Consider the following 22038-nt stretch of genomic DNA (forward strand, 5'->3'; position numbering starts at 1 on the left):
TCCCTTCTGTTTTTCGCAGCATTATTGTCTTTTCTAGTGAATCATGTCTTCTCATGATGTGTCCAAAGTATGATAACCTCAGTTTCATCATTTTAGCTTCTAGTGATAGTTCTGGTTTAATTTGTTCTGACACCCAATTATTTGTCTGTTTTGCCTAGAATGCCCTCCCTTGTCCTTAACATGGCTGCAACCATATCTACTCAGAAGTAAATCCTATTGAGTTCTATGGGGCTTAGTTCCTTAATAAGCATGCTTACAGTTGCTGCCTTCAGGGGCATCTATCTGTGCTCCCATCTAACGTCTCTGCAACACTAAGCTCCTTTCTTCCAATAATGGGCTGGCCTGAGGGCACGTAAACCCTTCTTCCCAGAAGCAAGTAAGCTAGATTAAATGTTCCCTAAAGGCGTTGAACTGTGACCTGGCAGACCAGGGTTTGAATCCCCACACAGCCATGAAGCTCCCTGGGTGACCTTGGGCCAGTCACTGCCTCTCAGACTCAGAGGAAGGCAATAGTAAACCACCTCTGTCTGAGTACTGCTTACCATGAAGACCCTATCTGGGATCAACTTGAAGGCAGTCCATTTCCATTTTGCATCACCCTAAGCTTGTGAGAAAGAATGACCTTGTCACTTCAGATGGACCTAGGAACACCCTATTTTAGGTAAGATTTCTATTTTAATCTCCAGAGAATTTTTTTTGAATGGTATGCTCCAAGCAACTGTGGTTGATACAATGTATCATGTTTAATGACATCACCAGGGCCCGTCCCCTGACATCACTAGGGCCCGTCCCCTGACATCACTAGGGCCCGCCCCCTGACATCACTAGGGCCCGCCCCCTGACATCACTAGGGCCCGCCCCCATTTTCTCAGGTTTTTGGATGGTTCCGACCTGGCAACCCTATTAGGGACACCAAATATAGATCTCAAAGCAGCATGCAGAGGTCCTTCTAAGGACTCTTTAAAGTATGGGGACCAAATTGGGGCACCATACAGCAACATCGGAACAATTTTTGTCCTAATTATGCATATAGCTGCCGGAACATATCTCCCACCTTTAGAAAGGTAAAATCGTATTAGTGCTCCCAGATTTTTTCCAGCTTTGGCTTTTATATAATTAACTTGTGGTTTCCAACTACCCGACTCATGAAACCACATTCCCAGATATTTATAGGAATTAACCTGTTCAGCTCTCCCAGAACCTAAATACCAGGGGAATCTGACCTTCCACTTTGAGAACACAATAACCTTTGATTTTACGTGGTTATTTGTTAAAAAGTTATCATTACAATAGGCCGCAAAGCCTGAGAGCAATCTTTTTAACTCTCCTGGTAAGTGATATTAGAACTGCGTCGTCCGCATATAGCAAAATGCACACTTTATCGTTCCCTAATTTGGGGGAATGGGATTGAATCAAACTCATAGCATTAGGGAGGTCAGCCAGGTATAAATTACTTACGATAAAACTTGGTGGTTTGTTTGCTAAAAGTGAAAACCTGCTTTTGTTTCACTTTTGAGCTAGTCTATTCCCATAGCTTCTCATATGCTCTCATCATATCCTAATTGTGAACTTTCCATAGGCATCTGGTTGGCCGCTGTGAACACATAATGTTTGTCTAGATGGGCCTTAGGTCTGATCTAGCAGATCTCTTCTTATGTCCTTAGTAAATGTACGAACAATATTTCTAAAATTAAAGTGTGACCTTACAATCCTCTCATATGTGATTTTCATCCAAAAGGGGGTTTATGGAACTATCCCCCCCTTTTCTGAGCAAACTTTTAAGTTCTTCAGAAAGAAACATTCAGCCTGAAGAAGAGTTCTAAAGACATTTAGTGTAACTTATAGTTAGGCTCTCAGCCATATAGCTCTGGCCTTCTGAAGGTTTCAGTGTAGCAGGAGTATCTTTCCAGAGCTATTACTTTCATTCTTTCAGTATCAGATTGATCATGTTGTATACTATGCACCAGAGCTTGGAAAAGTTACTTTTTTGAACTACAACTCCCATCAGCCCAATCCAGTGGCTATGCTGGCTGGGGCTAATGGGAGTTGTAGTTTAAAAAAGTAACTCAAGCTCTGCTATGCACACAGGGGTGTTGTTGTCCAGGGTTGTGGGGGGGGGGTTGTAGACCCGTTACGTTTTTGGAAGCAGGATCCCAGCCAGGTTCCTATGTGTGACCCCATCAACATAAAATTGGAGTGTGTTAGCCACTGACAAGAGTCCGTGTTATTTGATGATGATTAGAGCCAATGAGAGTGAAAGAAGGTGAGTCAGCCACTGAGAAGACTCTTCTCAATCACTAACACACAGCCTCCCTTTTCATGCTGATTGGCTCCTAGGGAAGTCTGTTGTAGTGGAGTGTGTGGACTTGCAAGATGAGGGAAAGTGGGAAAGGGGGCGTGGCTGTGACAGAGTGTGGCACAACTATCATGAAGGGACCTTGCACTGCTGAATTTGCCACTACACTATGGTATGCACATGAACCACTAGCATGAACTGTTCCAACAGTGTTACCGCATTATGAACATTTTTTTCCTCTGATTTTCCGCTATGTATAGAAGTAGGGCTGAAGGATTCTAAGTAAGTGTCCCCTCTGACAGAGAAGAGGTTTTGTTCTAATCTGACTCTGACAGCCCTTCAAGCTGTACCACACTCTACGTTCTTGGACCTGAGAATGAGGATCCGTTTATTGATACAATACTAGCATACCAGACGTGAGATGGATAATAAAAGTTTATTAAGACTGTAGTTCCTAGTACAGAAAATAAGTCTAATGGTTAAAACTAGAAAACATACAAAGAGCTAGCTACATTTTCTGGAGAACAGGAAACAGAACCTCTCACAAAGAAGAGAAGACAACATTCCTGGGCTCAGGTATAGGTGCAGGACTGGCCTCAGGTCTAGCCGTAATGTACATCACTCATGTCACCTGAGATTTAAGAATCATAACTGGACCTGCTAAATTTGGGGGCCCTCTCTTTCTAGCCATAATCTCTTGGTCATCTCAATCAGACATCAAAAATAATGTGTTTAGGGGGTTCAGGGTCTCACAAGGCTAAGGCTGCAGTCAGGGAGGGGTCAGTGCTTCTCCATCCAAGCACTGCTTGGCAGGCTATATATGGTCAGTGGATGGGCCTTGGATTAACCACTCTGGATTTAAAGAATAAGAGCTTTTTTAAGAATATGAATAATGGTAATGTGAGGGAGATGCAAGTGGAACCAATTTCGGTGGGTTGCTTTGGAGCCCTCTTGCAGCTTGCCCAATTGTAAACATGGGCAGGACGGAAGCAGAACACTTAGGGGATGGCGAGTCAACAAGCGGGACTCTCTGACATGCACTAAAGCTGCATAAAAGACAGCCATCAGGAGCAGCAGAGGCCATTCTTAGCTCAGAATGCTACGGTATTGAGGATCTAGGGACAGACAAAAGAAATGCAGGTGTAAGGGAAGAAGGAAGAGAATATTGCACAGAGAAGACAAAGGAACAGAGAGAAAGCAGGAGTAAGCATTTAGGAGCAGAATTACCCAAAGGGAAGAAGGGCTAGACAAGAAATGCTGCCTATAGTTGGGGATTACCTTAAATGCTTTTGAAAGAGCCCACAAGAAGGATCCTGTAATAAGAAGGATCTCTCTTTTCCTTGGAGGCTAGGGGCCCACCAGACAAGGCCCTGTAAGGACACACTCCTGAGGCATTATAAGAGAAAACCTTACACCTGTTTTTTAAAAATCCTATGACCATGTGTGCCCTCCCAGTGGAGGCAGTATTCCACTCACCTGACCTGCACAGGTCTGCTCACCAAAGATTTCTTCTGGCTCAAGACTGATGTTTCAGGATCATAATCGCTCTTTTACATTAAGTGCTCCTGGGCCGGGCGAGGGGAAGCCCCTGCTATCCATTGTAATAGTGAATAGAGCAGAGTGTTTAAAGGGAGAAACTTTAAGTGATCTTGGAAATTCCCACATTTAAGTACACTGATGTTTGTACTGGATTGTGGCTAGTGAGTTTAAGATGATTGTTCCAAATAATAAATGGTACAAAATAATAAACTATATATCTGTGTAAGGAGAAAATACCTATGTAGGGAGAAAACGCCATCATTAAATATCTCCAAAATATGGCACATGTTGAAGTGCTGCAGTATGTATGTTTGATCAGTTATTGACTATACAACAAGAAACTTAAGTTTTAAAAAATTATTTTTGAATTTTGAAAAATTTCATTTGAAAACCAAGACAAAACAGGAAAAACTGTGTGTGGTTGCTACATACATATAAGCCTATCCCTTAATATTGTAATTGTCAAAAGTTACTTGGTTGATGGTCTGTTTGAAGCACTGTAAATGTGAGTTGATAATGAGCTTCCAAATAATCCCGTGGATGTAAACTGCTTGAAACACAGCACAGGGTGCCCGTTTATACTCGTTTATACGTTTATTACGGTCAATGACCAGTCAAGAAAATAAAATTACAGCCAGTTACATACAAGATAAAAAAGCAATAGACATTACAATATAGGATTAGATAACATACGTTTGCGCTGTGCTGTATAAAAAAACTTAGCGACTGGAATCAAATAAGAGCTATTTTTGCCAGATAGAAGCCATGTTAACCACTGTTCTGGAGATCTATTGGATTGTTTTTGTATAAGGGGTGCAATATGTAAGTCCCTTTCCTCAATATAAAGTGGGCAGGCAAACAGGACATGGTGAAGTGTTTCTAAGTGTCCTTTTCTGCATATACAGAAACGTTGGGCTAAGGGCATGCCCTTGAATCTGCCCTCCAAGAGCGCAGACTCCAGACAGTTGAAACGAGCCTTGGTAAAGGCTAGACGGAATTTAGGATTCGTTAGGACATCTAGGTATGGGGCGTATTTTGGAAAGTGAAAACCGAGATTATGCTGGGAAGGGGAACATGTTTTAGCTGCCGCCTGTGTTGTAGATTGTCTATCAATATCCTTAAGCCTATCCTTAATAATCTGTCTGGCCTTACTAAACTCTATAGAAGAAAGAAATTCAATCGAAAGGCCTAAATAGGGTAGTTTGTCCAAAAAGCATTTCATCCAAGTGGATAGGTGACCTTCTTCCCCAAGAGATGAAAGATAACCTGTCGGGCATGCATACATGATTTTGGTCCAAAAATTAAAGGCAAATAACCATGCTAAGCATTCGACTGAGTAAGATCCCGCTTCCATTCTCAAGGCGGCGTTAGGAACACAATTTTGGACTCCAAAAATTCGACGCAAAAAAATAGATAGCACTGACTCCACTTTGGGGTTGAAAGCATATATCCAAATCTGGGCACCATACAAAAGTTGGGGTAATATTTTAGCTCTGAACACCTGTAATGCTGCTGGAATGTATTGCCCCCCATTATTATAATAATATCGGACAATGCTCTTCATCGCTGTTTGGGCCGTCGCAACAGCCGCACTGATGTGAGGCACCCAGGAAAGGGAAGAATGGAATAAGATGCCTAAATATTTATATGCTCTAACTTGCTCAATTACATGGCCATTGATTTTCCATTCCGGAGTTAATGATGATTTTGCAAAGACTAGAATTTTAGTTTTGGAGAAGTTGATTGTTAATACATTCTCTGAACAATATTTCATAAAAGTTCTAATCAAACGTTTTAGGCCAACTTTTGAAAAGGAGAGCAAGGCTGCATCATCAGCATAAAGCAAGATGGGGCATCTACTTCCTTTAATTTTAGGCGAGTGAAGGTCAGCAGAGAGACAATTGGAGGCCAAATCATTAAGGAAAAGATTAAAAAGGAGCGGGGCCAACACACAGCCTTGTCTGACCCCTTTTGATGTGATGATTGAGTTGGAGAGATCACCATTTTGGCCGCAGCGAACGCGGAGGGAAGTGTTCTGGTGTAACTTATATATCAAAACAGTAATATTTTATCCATCGATGTTTTAGCCAGTTTTGCCCACAGCAAATCCCGTGGAATTGAGTCAAACGCCGCCTTCAGGTCAATAAAAGCACAGGGTGCCAATACAACGGCACAAGCTCTGCCTTCGTATCAATGCTGCACCCCACCTGTGATGCACTAAGTGTAGAGCATTAGCCGTCTGCATTGCAGTGACTGTGCTTCGCTTGGAAAAGTTACTTTTTTGAACTACACCTCCCATCAGCCCCAGCCAGCATGGCCACTGGATTGGGCTGATGGGAGTTGTAGTTCAAAAAAGTAACTTTTCCAAGCTCTGGCTTCACCCAACTGTCCTTGCAAAAGGGGCTTAAACTGCTGTCATAGGAATTGGACAAGTTAGGCCACATTCATACCATACATTTATTCCACTATTATTCCATTTTAAACAGGCATGACTTCCCCCAACGAATCATGGGAAGGGTAGTTTGGGAACTAAGAGTTGTTAGGAGACCCCTATTCCCTTCACAGAACTACAATTCCCCGAGTACCTTAACTCTGGGAATTATAGCTCTATGAGAGGAATAGGGGTATTTAGCACCCTTCAGAAACTACTTCCCATGATTCTTTGGAGGAAGCCATGACTGTTTAAAGTGGAATAATCGTGGAATAAATGTATGATGTGACCGTGGCCTTACAGCCCTTGAAGGCATCAGCAAGCTGATGGAAGTTGTAGTACAAAACGTCTGGAAAAAAACAAATTGGGAAAGGCTGATTTACAGGATCATGCTGACAGGGTGGAATCCTAAACACATGGGTTACTTATTTGTATATAGATAATTTATATTTCACGCTTTCAACATAAAAATATACAACAAGCTAGTAATGTACGATGAAAGTACAATAATAAAATTGGGCACGCATACTTGGGGCCAGCCTAGGACGTGTTGCTGCCCGAGGATGGTGCCTCCCCCTATTAAATGCAGAGAAGGCAACAACACTGCAGTCAACTTTATTACAGGCGATGGTGAGCATCCTCCAAGCGCAGCAGGCTAGCTCAGGGAGCTCAGGGCAGGCTGTGTGACACACACACCTCTGTCTGTTGCAAGCCTCTCAGCATCTGATGGCTGAGGAAGCCAACTCACTTGGGCTAATGGCAAGGCTGGCCCTGTACAAACTAACATTTTATTTATTTAATTTATTTATATCCCACTCTTCCTCCCAGAAGGAGGCCAGGGTGGCAAACACAAACACTAAAAACACTCGTAAGACATCTTTAAAACAGACCCAAAAATGTATTTTAAAAAAAGCTTTAAAAACATCTTTAAAAGCAATTCCAACACAGTCACAGACTGGGATAAGGCCTCTACTTAAAAGGCTTGTTGAAAGAGGAAAGTCTTCTGTAGGCGTCAAAAAGATAGCAGAGATGGCGACTGTTTAATATTTAAGGCAGCCTTTCCCAACCAGTGTGCCTCCAGATGTTGTTGGACCACAACTCTCATCAGCCTCAGCCAGCATTGCCAATGGTCAGGAAAGATGGGAATTGTGGTCCAACAACATCTGGAGGCACACTGGTTGGGAAAGGCTGATTTAAGAGGAGGGAATTCCAAAAGCTAGGTGCCACAACATTAGACGTCGGCTTCCTATGTTGTGTGGAATGGACCACTTGATAAGATTGCAGGAGTGCAATGATCGACTGGGGATAAGGGGTAAGGCAATCTTTCAGGTATCCTGGTCCCAAGCTGTAGAGGGCTTTGTACACAAACAGCAGAACCCTGAACGTAACTGAATCAACTGAGCTAAACATGTTTAGATAAATATGTTTAGGGCTAAGATGTTAGTTTCACTGGAATGAATGACCTAACCCTAAAACTTAGTTCGGCTATGTATCATCATGTTAACCATTGGTTGTATTAAACGAAGTCCTACTCAGAATAAACCCATTGAAATTAATGATCCTAAGTCAGTCATGTTCATTAACTTCAGTGGGTCTACTCAGAGTAAGACTAGCATTGAATACCACCCTATCTGCACATTATACACTTCAGGATTTCAGTGTTAATCACCAGACACCTTAATGGCTCTAAGTATTAATAAATATATGTTTCACAGTCTTTGGCTGCATCCAATAACCAGTAATCAGCAAACTAGTTTTTCTCTCTCCAGGGTGCTGCTGCTGGTCCCAAACTATGTTGAAAATCAAGATGATCAGTCATCCTCCCCAAGCCCTTAATACCAAAGTGGAATTGAAATGTGAGACCACCTACATGGATGCTGGGGTGTTCTGGATCCGTCATAAACGGGACTACAGTACTGACTTCATCTTACATGTCTCTGCAAGGTCCAAAATGACACCGGAACGTGTCACAGGCTACAAATCATCAAAAAATTCTACCTTCTACCGGCTAACTATTCCCAGCTTCAAGGAGGAGAATCAGGGTATCTATCAGTGCGTTCTTTTCCGCAACCAGGCCCTGCACTTCAGTTCAGGCCTCCAAGTGTACCTGCCAGGCAAGTTCCATCTAAACTTTTAGTGCCCATTGCAAGTGGTGAGCCTTTGCACACATTCCCTGCCAGACCAACTTCTTCTCCTTTCTTGGGGTACAGTAGGGCCCCGCTTTACGGTGTTCCACTTTACGGCATTCTGCTGATGCGGCAGCTTTCAATCAGGGGAAATTCCCCGTTTTAAAGCCGATTTTGCCATTTTGCGGCATTTTCACGACATTTTCGCGCAACGCGACCCATTAAAGTCAATGGGTTCCGCTTTATGGTGATTTCCGTTTTATGGCGGGGGCCTGGTCCCTAACCCGCCATATAAGCGGTGCCCTACTGTATTTCCAGATTGTCACTGTTTTTGGGTAGAATATAATTGCATACCGGCAAATTCAGGATTTTGCAATTATAGTTGATTGGGAGGGCTTGTGGAACAAACACACTTCCCTCGAAGATCTGACTTTTTACGATAAGTGAAGTAACAGGAAAATGCTTCAACTGGCCTGATCCAGCAAGCCTAGAACATCTGTTCCATGTTCTTAAGTATCCTCCTAGATTCTGCATCCTAGATTCTGGTGGATCCTTGAGATGGCTACATCTCTCCTGTCACCCAATTAGGGAAGGAGAAATTTGATTCAGTTTGCATTTAAAGGCAAACTTACTTAATTCACACTTTCTGAAACAATATGCAAACAGAAACAAAGATGTCTTTTGAAATTTGTCCTTCTCCGACTTCCGGGAAGGGTGACTTCGCTTGTGCCTGCTTTTGAGACGGGCTCCCGCCTCAAAAGAAGCTTATTCAGATATAAATCAGTCAGAACATTTTTTTTTTGACTGATGAAATTTCTCCCGGGCAGGGAGAAACGTAGAGATCAACCTCAAAAGCCTGTTTTTGTTGGGAGGACTGGATTTCATTAATTTATGAGAAAAGGTCCAGCCAGCAATGCCGGACGGACTTCCGAACAAGCTCTATCTGATTAATGCGATACGTTTATCTTTTCTTCAAAGAGAAAACGGACTAACAGGCAAGCACCCTTCTTTCTATTCTTTTTTTTACTTGGTTTAAATTGTTGCAGCAAAAAGAGATTTGTCAAATGAATCAGCTTTAAAGAGCTTCTGGGTGAGCTATAACTCTTCTCTGTTATTCGCGAAATTAACAGCTTATCTCTGTTTCTATTGCAAAAAGCTGTCCTGGAAGTGCATTCTAAAGATATAAACAGAAGAGGGATTTCTATTCCGAGGAACATTATATTGTCTGGGACTATTCTCTTTTTGGTCTATTTTATTTTGACGAATCTGCTTCTTCACGACGCCACTAACTGTTTTGATGCTGGGAACTAAATTTGTTTTGTGTTCTTGAACATAGAGAGATAAGGCAGGCTGCTCTGTTTATACTGTGATGTCATCAAGCCTGGAATATTAACCCAATTGTTGCTGAAATAAGAAGTGGTTCTTCTTTATTTTTGTTTTGTTTTGTTTTCGTGGTTTTAAAAATGGCAATCAAGAAAGTGGCTGAGAATCTGGAAGTAATTATGTTTCAGAAAATAATGGATGAGATTGAGATAACGAAACAAACCCTGCGACAGGGCAGTAAGGAGCTGAAAATTGAACTGAGCAAAATGATGCAGGAGCTTAAAGAAATAGGGGATCCTGTGAGAGAGGAGAATGAGATCAGAGATGAGAAAAGAAAAAATAAAGGGAAGATACAAGCCCTGGAGATTGGAACAAATGTGGAATTGGAAAAAGATCTGGAGTTTATGGATATTAGAAATAAAATCTACTGTTTGGAATTTAACGTTATCTCTGAAGAAATTAATGAAGATATTAGAGATAAAGTTATCAATGGCTTGGATAATCTTCTGGACTGGAATGACGTGATGGAGCTTGATATAGAGAAAATCTATGGAATTAACTGCAGCCATGTGACAATGGAAAAACTCTCAAGAGATGAGCCAGTGCATTTTGTAAAAAAGAAGAACACAGATATGACTTTACAACAATATTTCAGCAACTTATTCAGAATTGATGGCAAGAAAATATTTGGGATAGAGGAAATTCCCATCAGACTCTTATTATATGACTATGGCTATGACAGCAAGATTATTATGGAATACTGATAATGGAAGATTGGACACTGAAATTACTGGACTTAACAAGACTATTGAAGATGGAAGATGGAATTAATATGGATAATGGAATAATGGCTATTGAAATTATTGGACCTAACAGATTTTGATGAGATGGATTAATCAATATGTTTATTTGGACTATGGTTATGACAATAAGATTATTATTATTATTATTAACGAGATGGATTAATCGACATGTTTATTTGGAGAAAAATTAATAGATATATTTCTTAAAGAATTGAAACCTCTCTTTGACTTTTTGTGGAAAGAATAAAGTAATGTTTATGAGATTTGATGATTAATTAAGATAACTACTGGAGGAAAGTGATTTTATAATATAATTTAAGAGACAGGATTGTTATATATTGTAGACCTACAACTGATTTGATCTGCAACAAATGGGAAGTCAACATTTTATTTTTTTGTTTAATCATTTTTGTTTTGTTTTGTTTTTTGTCTTTGAATGTTTTATGATTTTGTTTTGTATGTTTTATGAAAATTTGAATAAAAATTATTGTAAAAAAAAAAAAGAAATTTGTCCTTCTCCAAATTTTGCAATGCAGTTCTGCGGCCAAGTAACGTGTACAAAAATTCATATGCTGGGGGAAATGTGCATAAAATGCATATATTGATGAAAATAACATCTAAAATATTAGGGAAATTTGCTCTGGAAAAATGTTTATGTTAGGCCCAATTACATACATATGTGTACATTCAGGAAAATTAACACTAAAATGCTGATGAATTTTCATGAGTACATAAAAAAAATGCATACTGATGTGGAAATGTGGAGAAAGGAACTTAAGATTGGAAAAATCAGAAACTGAGCAGAACCAAAACTGACAGATTCACCCATCCATTGTCGAATCCAATGGGAAGTGGATGCTTGCAGAGTCCATCACTCAAACCTTGGGCCATGGTAAACAGGTGGGAAATGCTTTCATCTTTATTTTCTTTACAGAGCGCGCAACCCAGGCTCCCACCATCCCATCTCAGGTTTCAACTCACAGCAAAGGACTGATAAACAAAGAAACCATGGAATGTCCAGATTCCACAGCCCCAGGTATGTTTCCTTAACCTTCCTACTCAGTTGGGGACATAATGGGCCCAAAGGCATATAACAAGAGAGAGAAACCTGTGGCCCTCCAGATATTGCTGGACCACAACTCCCACCTTCCCACACCATTGGCCATGCTGGCTGGGTCTGATGGGAGTTTATTTGTCTATTTATTGACTAAATTTATATCCTGCCCTTTCTCCCAGTAGGAGCCCAGGTTGGAGTCCAGGTTGGAGTCCAACAACATATGGAGGGCCACAGGCTTCCCACCCCTACATATAAAAATGTATAGTCATTTGTATAATCAGCACCACTTCCAGCCCAGGCATGGTCTCAAAGCGCATGATGCAGTTTGCTGAGCTAAGCAAGTCTAGTTAGTGTCCCTCGATGTGAGAGACCACTTGGTAATACTTGAGTTCCATTGTGGAAGAAAGGTGGGGCATAAATGAAGGGTTGGATCAAGACAAAGATATCCATTTCTTTTAGTTGAACTTAGATACAATTTATTTCAGTGGGACCTCATTTAGTCAACTAATTTAGTCTGGTAAATAAATAATCCCCTACTATAATTGTTCTGTGGTGCTTCAAATCCTCGTACCATTGTTTTTTAATATGAGTGTTTCAGTAAATGTATTGAGGCAAGCTAGCATCCCCACCCCATCATCAAGTGAATGAAAAGAAAAATGAAACCCTGCATGTTGCAGCATTGGCTACAAATGATCCCGCATGATGACTGGCAAAACAATAGCCATTTTTTGAGGGCCAATATCAAGGGTCAGCATCATTGGACATCAGTCAAGTCTCATGCCCTAGAAGAGGGCCCATGGCCAACCACTGTGACACTGCTGCTACAAGCCATTGCTATTGCCCCTGCTCTCCAAGTGAGTAAGCAGTCACAGCAGGAGGAGGAGGAGCCTCTCTTACCTTGCTCTCTCCCTCAGGGAAGTGGTTTGGATTGGGCCCAGAGGGCAGGACAAGTGAATGAGCAGCAGCAACAGCAATTAGGAGGAGGCGGGCCTACTCAGGGAGGGGTCCTGAGTCCTGACAGTGTCTTGCATAGTTGCTCCCCCCCAAAGAAATCTGGAGTAGTTGACACAGTATTTGCTGCTTTTAAAATAAGCAGATATTAAACTAGCTTCCACCCTTCATGGAGACTCCTATCAATGGCTCTTAGCACGATAGCTAAGTGGTACCTCTTTATATAAAGTAAGTCCACCTCTGAATATCCTATGCCAGTTACAAAAAAACAGATAGCTTTGTTGCTCAGTGTCCTGTTTGTTTGTTTGTTTGATATGGAATGCATATAAACCACTTCATGTTCTGAATAATCTTGAAGCAACAGAAAATAAAAATATACACAATATCAAATACAATAAAATAAATCCAACATATTAAACAAAAATCAGGAGCAACTGAAGCCAATACCAACGTTCTGGAAATGCCTGGCTAAGCAAGCTTTGAGCAGGCGTCATAAACACAAATCAGTTGGTGCCTGTCTCATTGAAAGAAGCCTGGCATTCCATGGAGCTGGAGCCATAGCACTGAAAGCTCTGCTTCAAGTAGTTGCTAAATGAGTCTGTGGAAAATGCTGCACCACCAGGAGGGCCTCATCTGATGATCTCAGTGATTGAATGGTTCTGTGGCTCCTAGTTCTTTAGGGCTTTGTGAACTAGGAACAAAATCTTAAACTTGGCGCAGTAGCATATTGACAACCAGTGCTGTCCTTTTAACAAAGGTGTTGTTGTTATTAATATTATTACTTTTTAATTTATATACTGCTTAATTGCCAAGGTAGCTTCTAAGGAGTTTACAAATAAAAAACCAATAACAAAAAATATAAACACACATAATTAAAATGCTGAATAAAACAACTGCATTGAAACATTAAAATAAACATCCACAGTTAAAATATACAATAAAAGAAGCCCATTGAAACAGCACAACAATTAAATTTTTTGAAAATGCAATTAAAACAATGAAAGGAGGCGGTTCAAGTCAGGAGATGAGGGGAATGCTTGGCTAAACAGGTGTTATATGCTAGCGGAACAGTACTCCGCTCAGCAGACTTGCTGCCACACTCTGCACCAGCTGCAACTTCTGGGTAAAATTGAGGTCAGCCCCACACAGAGCATATTGCAGTAATTCAGTCTTGAGGTCATCATGTGGCTAAGCTGTTCTGTCCAGGAATGGTCATAGTTGGCATACCAGCCAAAGCTGGTAAAAGGTATTCCTAGCCACTGCAGTAATCTGGGCTTCTAGTGACAAACATCCATGAAGACGGCCACTCACAGAGATGTATGGCTGACCAGTGGCCACTCACTGTTGAAAACAGGAGAGTAATTGGATCTTGGTCTGTTCTAGCAAGGCTTATGTTATTGTGATAATTTTCCTGTGTAGGTATAATTTATTTGCAGGAAAAAGTATGTACCTCTAATAAGCAGCCAAATGTGTCAAACTCAGGTCATTATATTTGCATATATTCAAAGGAGTAGCCTTGTTGGTTTGTTGCAGCAAAAACAGCACAGTCTTGTGGCACCTTAAATGCTCCTTTTCAAGCCTACTCGTCACAATTAGAATTACCCATGCAGACATAAACTTATATTAAAACTGAGTGCTTGGGGATGTCCTCTAGTCTGGCATTCAAGAATTACAGGGGTCCTCCTCCGTTGCAAATGGTGCAAAAGCCAAAGTCAAGCACCATGACAGATGGAGCATAGAATAGCACCAGGAAATAAGAGGACAGCGTCAAAAACTGCCAGCGTATACATTGCTTCAGAATCCATTGTCAGTATGTTCTGCTTTTTTCAAGGCAGATCCAAGTGATGGTATGATGTTCCCCTGTGAGCTGTACATCCGGACTCCCTTAGCTGGTGGTTGCTTCCTTCTGTTCGTTATGTTGGTGATAACCCTGTTGGTGTGCTATGGTAAGAGAATTTATTTTAAACTCTATCTGTAGGGCTGAGCTGGAGTAAGAGGCTAGCTGAAAACAGGTAGAAACATACTCGCTCTTCTGCAAGTTCCAGTGCGTTTCCACCTCTCTCTTCTGAAAATAGGGGCACACAATCCTAATCAAACCCCACCCCTTTTTACTGTAAAACCTGGTGGAGCAGCTTGAGTATTTTTTTTTTTTAAATTCACCTTCATAGAGATTTTGCAACTGATTGGCAGATCAACCCATTTCCCCTCTAAGTATAGCTAATGGAAACTCTTTGCTCTGGCGACTAATGTGCTTAGAGCCTAGATGTGAATTAACTAATCTAAAGGCCTTGTTAACAATGGCGGCTCCTTATAACCCTTGGGAGTTTGTTAACCTATTAATAGAATATGCCTGTTTTTCCCCTTAGTAACTATACTTCTCTCAGACACTGCCATATTTGCAGGGCTGTGCAAAAGAAGAAACCCAGAAAACAAATATTTTTGTACAAACACACGTGGGCAACATTTGTAAAATTCTGGCAGAAAAACAGATTTCTGGTGAATTAGCAGATGGGTCCACAAATGGGTTAGAGAATAATTTAAAACATGTCTAAAGCCCTGATAAAGAACTGGGCAAAGGAGTCAAACAGTAGCAGGGGTGAAAGGAGTTGCAACACAGTTATCCAAAAGCACAACAGTTATGCACAAAATCACATTTTGCTTTTAAAAAAGGCGGGAACTCGTGAGAAGAATACCATATATTATATTATCATGAGCTGGCAGCATATGCAGTTAATGATATGTGATGGAATAATTAATGCAAAAATGGGACAGACTGGACAGACCTGAAATACTGTTTATTATTTATTATTTGTATTTGTTAAGTTGCCTTATAACATAAATTTCCTGGGTCAGGGCTCTTCCATATCGATGGTGGACTGGCTGAAGATGCTCTTTTTTTAGATGCTGATTCATTAGCTTTGGAAGATATAATTACTGTTAGAGATGACCACAAATGGATAAGTGACATCAGATGGAAGGGATTGCTGCTGCTAAAATCGTATGGAGGCAGCCTAGCTTCAGTCAACACAATCCCTACAACAGCTCTGAGATGTAGGGTGGGGGGGCAGGGGGGACAAACCACGGCATTTCTAAAGGACTTTTGACTGGGTGTCCATTTTTGCATTCAGATGGCTTCCACGTGAAAGCCTCTCTACCATGTGTTAGGTCCAAACCAAACACGCGAGCTGTCTCTGTCTACCCCAGCTCACATCCACCAGGGAGGGGTGCGGGAGTTGAGTGCAAAAAGACCCACTACCAGAGATCAATTAAAAACGACACAGAAATCCTTTGCAAAGGGGTCCCACTACTTACAGCTCAAGGCCTTCAAAATGGGAACCCTGTTTATTGATAAAACAGAGAATATATAGCTTTACCCCAGAGGTTACAATATTGGGGAGCAGCATCATAGAAAAGGAGGTGAAGGAGTGCAGGGGAGGAACATTAGCAGGGACATAGGAAATGCTTTCAGACTTGGGTCTGCATAATTTACATGTCCTTGAGATAAGCACTCTGTAGCCAGAGACAAAAGATAGACATGGGATGGGGCACCATTTGCAACCAGGCGCCCCTTGAATGGTGACAGCCTTAATATGCCAGGCTTGCATTTCAAAGACTTGCATGTCAAGGTTTTATGAGGCACTAGGGAAACTTTAACATTTATTTCAAGATACACTTTGCAACTATATGCGAGGTATTGGTTTTGGGTATGATACAAGAAACAGGGAGGAAGGAACGTTTCCAGCTTAAACCGGCTTTTATTCACTGAGCCACTGGAATGTGAAAGGTCAGGTCACCAGGAAATAAACCTATGTGATCAAATCAATTTAATATAACTTTTTCTGCTCAACACATGTATGAGCCCTGACATTTGGACTGAGGTGAAAGTGGCCCCAAAAACAAAAAAGGAGGGTGAATACAGCCTTGCAAATGCATTTACACAAGTTATTAGCCTAGCAAAATTCTTATTAGCCTGCCCACCCACCAGTAAGTACATGAATTAAAAAGCAAATTAAAATTAAGAACCTCTGCTTATGATCCACACCCTGAAGTAGCTGAACTCTTACCAAAAAAAAAAGAAAAGCAGAATGAAGATTCAGAGAACCAGACATCACAGTGTATAGGGAGAGAGATTTTGTTAAGATTTTTTCAGAAAGACTAATGATTTGTAAGAACCCTACAAATTACAGTATAACATGCCCTTACGTTCTACTGTTTCTATTCAGTTTCACTAAAATATCATATCTCTAGTCAGTGTTTCAGTGGCTTCCAATCTGAAATTGTGTTCTTGGTTCATTGATTAAATTTTATGTGCCCTTTTGTGTCCACTGAATGTCCAAAAGCTAGGACTGGGTGTCCATTTGGACACACAACTATTACTTAAAAATGCCTTGGGACAAATCTCTTGATTTTGCTGCCCTGGGCTCCGGCTGGGAGGAAGGGCGGGATATAAATAAAATAATAAATAATAAAATAAATAAATAAATTTTCATGAAGCATATTGTAAGACTTGTAATTAGGGAGCTCAGTAGGCTCCTGCCTCTCCAAAATGCAGTTGTCTTGTTTAGGAATGGGGGAAAACTTTGACTCATTTCAAGGCGAGCCAACTGAATTTGCTCTTTCCGAAACAATACATGAACCAAAACATAGCCATCCTTTGAAGTTTGCATTTCTTTGAATTTGGCAGTGGGTTTTCCAGCCAAGTAATCTGTGCAAAAATGCATATACTAGGGTAAAATATACATCAAAATGCATATATTTGTGAAAATGACATAAAATGTGTTGTATTTAAGGATAGGTGAGAATTTTGATTCAGTTCGCATTTAGAGCAGAATTTATCAAATTTGCAATTTTTGAAACAGTAATGAGAACCAAAACACAGGCATTCTTCGAAATTCACATTTATTAGAATTTGGGGATGTAGTTTGCCAACTAAACATTTACAAAAATGCATATAATAGGGAAAGGTGTGCATAAAAATGAATACAGGAGTGAAAATAACATGCAAAAAGGCATGAAATGATGAGAAATGGCTTGCAAAATGTGTACCTTTGTCAAACTGCCTACAAAAATGTGCTTATTTGGAGAAATTAATGCTAAAATGGTGGAGAATTTTCATGAAGATTTTTGTAAAAGAATTCACAGATCACTGTAGAAATGTTGTTGTTGTTATGTGCCTTCAAGCCGATTATGACTTATAGTGACCCTATGAGTCAGTGACCTCCAAGAGCATCTGTCATGAACCACCCTGTTCAGATCTTGTAAGTTCAGGTCTGTGGCTTCCTTTATGGAATCAATCCATCTCTTTTTTGGCCTTCCTCTTTTTCTACTCCCTTCTGTTTTTCCCAGCATTATTATCTTTTTTAATTAATCATGTCTTCTCATATTGTGTCCAAAGTATGATAACCTCAGTTTCATCATTTTAGCTTCTAGTGATAGTTCTGGCTTAATTTGTTCTAACACCCAGTTATTGGTCTTTTTTGCAGTCCATGGTATGCGCAAAGCTCTTCTCCAACACCACATTTCAAAGGAGTTGATTTTTCTTTTATCTGCTCTTTTCACTGTCCAACTTTCACATCCATACATAGCGATTGGGAATACCATGGACTGAATAATCCTGACTTTAGTGTTCAGTGATGCATCTTTGCATTTGAGGACCTTTTCTAGTTCTCTCATATCTGCCCTCCCCTCCATTTTGGTTAATGACTGTGCCAAGGTGTTGATAACGCTTGACAAGTTCAATGTCCTTGTTGTCAACTTTAAAGTTACATAAATCTTCTGTTGTCATTACTTTAGTCTTCTTGACATTCAGCTGTATTCCTGCTTTTGTGCTTTCCTCTTTAACTTTCAACAGCATTCGTTTCAAATCATTGCTGGTTTCTGCTAGTAGTATGGTATCGTCTGCATATCATAAATTATTGATATTTCCCCCCCCCCAATTTTCACACCTCCTTCATCTTGGTCCTTCTGCTGCATATAGATTACACAAATAGGGTGACAAAATACACCCCTTTCCGATTGGGAACCAATCATTTTTTCCATATTTTGTCCTTTCAGTAGCCTCTTGTGCAGAGTATAGGTTGCGCATCAGGATAATCATATGCTGTGTCACCCCCATTTCTTGTAAGCATTCCATAGTTTTTCATGATCTACAAGTCAAAGGCTTTGCTGTAATCTATAAAACACAGGGTGATTTTCTTCTGAAATTCCTTGGGCCATTCCATTATCCAACGTATGTTTGCAATATGATCTCTGGTGCCTCTTCCCTTTCTAAATCCAGCTTGGACGTCTGGCATTTCTCTCTCCATATATGGTAAGAGCCTTTGTTGTTGAATCTTGAGCATTACTTTACTTGCATGGGATATTAAGGCAATAGTTCAATAATTACTGCATTCCCTGGGATCCCCTTTCTCTGGAATATATATTGAATGCTTCCAGTCTGTGGGCCATTGTTTAGTTTTCCATATTTGTTGACAAATTCTTGTCAAAATTTGGACAGATTCAGTCTCAGTAACTTGTAGCAACTCTATTGGTTTGCCATCTGTTCCGGTGATTTGTTTCTTCCAAGTATTTTAAGAGCAGCTTTCACCTCACATTCTAAAATTTCTGGTTCTTCATCATACAGTTCCTCCGTGAATAAATCTGTCATCCTGGCATCTCTTTTATAGAGTTCTTCAGTGTATTGCTTCCATCTTCCTTTTATTTCATCTCAGTCAGTCAGTGTGTTCCCTTGTTGGTTATTCAATATCACTACTCTAGGTTTAAATTTCCCTTTAATTTCTCTAATCTTTTGGAATAGGGCACTTGTTCTACCCTTTTTGTTGTCCTCTTCTATTTCTATACATTAACTATTGTAATAGTTCTCTTTGTCCCTACGTACTAGTCGTTGTATTAAGGTTCTGACCACGTTTCTGTCTCCTTTTCATTTTTCCTTTCCTTCTCTCTTGAACCAGTTTCACCAGTCATCCATTGAGGTCTTTCTTTCTTTTTAACTAGAGGTATTGTCTTTTTGCATTGTTCCCTGATAACGTCTGTGACTTCTATCCATAGTTCTTCTGGTTCTCTATCAACTAAGTTTAAAGCCTCAAATCTGTTCCTTATTTGATCTTTATATTCTTCTGGGATGTTATTTAAATAGTATTTTGGCATGATTGCTTTGTTCTTCTTTAGCTTTACTCTGATTTTCAATATTACCAGTTCATGTTCTGTACTGCAGTCTGCTCCTGGTCTTGTTTTCACAGAAAGTATGGAACTTCTCCATCTTCTGCTACTAATTATATAATCAATTTGATTCCTCTATCGACCATTTGATTTCCACGTGTACAGTCGTCTTTTCGGTTGCTCAAAAAATGTGTTTGCGAGAAACAAATTATTGGCTTCACAGAATTCAATAAGTCTCTCTTCTGCTTCATTTCTATCTCCTAAGCCCCATTTCCCCACAGTTTCTAGTTCTTCTCTGTTCCCTACTTTTGCATTCCAGTCCCCCATGATTATCAGCACATCTTGTTTTGGTGTGTGATCAGTTTCTTCTTGTACTTTTGCGTAAAATCTCTCCAATTCCTCTTCTTATGTGTTTGTTGTTGGAGCGTAGACTTGGAAATGGTTATGTTAATAGGTTTCCCATTTAATGTCATTGATATCACTTGCTCAGGCCTTGCATTATAGCTCCTAACTGCTTTTGCTACATCACTTCTCACTATTAAAGCAACCCCGTTTCTTCCTAATTTCTCGTTTCCTGCATAAAATATTTTGTAATTGCCCAACTGAAAATGTCCCATTCCCATCCATTTTAATTCACTCACACCAAGTATTGTAATGTTAATGCTTTCTATTTCTTGCTTGATGATTTCTAACTTTCCCTGGTTCATGCTTCTCACATTCCATGTTCCTATTGTTTACATTGTACAACTCCGGACTCTCCTTTCACATCTGTGCACATCAGCCCCCAAGCTTCCTTTCAGTGTTGACCCAGTTGCGTCATTAGTCACAGCACTACTTGTGCTTATCTATTGTTCTTCCCCAGTAGCTCAATGAGTGCCATCTGACCTGGGGGTCTCATCTTCCAGCACTATCTCATGTTGTATTTTGGATACTTTGTTCATAGGGTTTTCATGGTAAGAGGTATTCAGAGGTGGTTTGCCATTGCCTTCCTCTGAGTTTGGATGCATCTTAATCTGGTGTCTCAGCTTTAACTATTCTGCCTTGGGTGACCTGCTGGGAGTCTAGCCTCTTGGTCTAGACCCCTGACGGCATTGCTGTCAGCTTCTTCGACACTCTCAAACCCCCTCACTACGTTAAGGTGTGCATCCTGGAGGAGGTGTAGAAATGCAGAGAACTGAATTTAACACTGGAAAAATGAGAAACTGAGATAATGGAAACAGACAGATATTTCCATCCCTAGCTGTATTAGGGAAAATTCATTTGCAAAAGTGCATATATTAGGCAAAATGGCATACAAGCATGTGTATATTAGGAGAAATTCACATTGAAATGCTGAAGAATTTTCATAAGGACTTTTTTAAAAAACACCTGCAAATGAGAAACTAAGAGAAATGGAAATGGGCAGATTCACCCATCCCTAGTCCTGCTTTATTCTAATCGTTCAGGTAAGCAGAGGTGGACTGAAAACAGATGCCACCATGCCATTTGCAGGTGGCATATGGGGGGGGTGGCCATTTGGGGGGCATTTATTTCAATCCCAAAACAGTTTGGGAAAGGGGAGAGGACTTACAATTCTGGTAGGGAGCTTCTTCCCTTCCCCATTTTATAAACTCCCCCCCTTTAAAATACTTTGTAAAGGCAACAGCTTTAATGACATGGCAGTAGCAGCAGCGCTCTGGCCACCCTCTCCCAATTGTACACCCTCTCAGCTCCTCCCTCCATTCATTTTGCAGTGCTGTTTCTTCTCTCCCTATGTTTTGCTTGGGAGTATTGAGGCAAAATGCAACCCTCCTACCCCCACCCCAGCAGCGAGAAGTACTCTTTCCTCTGCCTCCCTCATTCACTGCTGATAAAACGGAATTAATTCTATATACAAGACTATTTGTACAAAGTACACAAGACTATTTGTACAAAACTATATACAAAATGATTACAAAGCTCAAAAAGACAAGCTGAAGAGCAGAACACTGCAGTATTGTATGTACTAATAAAATAATTTGCTTTTTTCTTCCCCCACCCCCCACAAAAAACAACCGGAAGATCCAAGAAGGAGGAGGAGGAAATGCAAATGTAAAAGGTGAGTCTTCTCCAATCTTGCATCCTAACAGATTTAGGGTGGAAACACGGGCATTGTTCTCCTGGTTCCAGTGCATCTCCACCTCTCTCTTCTGGAGTGGAGGCACAAGATGCTAGTCAAACCCCACCCCTTGTTACTGTAAAACCTGGTGGAAGCAGCTCAAGTCTTTTGTTTTTTTAAAGTTCAAAGAGATTCCTCAGCAGGTCGGCAGATCAACCCAGTCCCCCTCCAGGTATGGCTAATAGAAATGCCTTGCTCTGGCGACTAGCGTGTTCAC

The 22038-nt window shown here is 40.6% G+C and overlaps 1 protein-coding gene across 1 annotated transcript in view; it reads left to right on the plus strand.

Annotated features, from left to right (window-relative positions):
• Window positions 1-22038, plus strand: part of LOC133366146 (T-cell surface glycoprotein CD8 alpha chain-like) — a gene marked incomplete at its 5' end in the record, with an annotated part of 30651 nt that overhangs the window by 6225 nt on the left and 2388 nt on the right. Inside the window, 4 exons of the mRNA XM_061588915.1 lie at window positions 8036-8380; window positions 11453-11554; window positions 14362-14472; window positions 21725-21761. Of these exons, the coding sequence (XP_061444899.1) occupies window positions 8036-8380; window positions 11453-11554; window positions 14362-14472; window positions 21725-21761 (595 nt within the window). The remainder of the gene's footprint in view (window positions 1-8035; window positions 8381-11452; window positions 11555-14361; window positions 14473-21724; window positions 21762-22038) is intronic.

This window comes from Rhineura floridana, chromosome 11, assembly GCF_030035675.1.
Source record: "Rhineura floridana isolate rRhiFlo1 chromosome 11, rRhiFlo1.hap2, whole genome shotgun sequence".
Taxonomy (NCBI): Eukaryota; Metazoa; Chordata; class Lepidosauria; order Squamata; family Rhineuridae; genus Rhineura; species Rhineura floridana.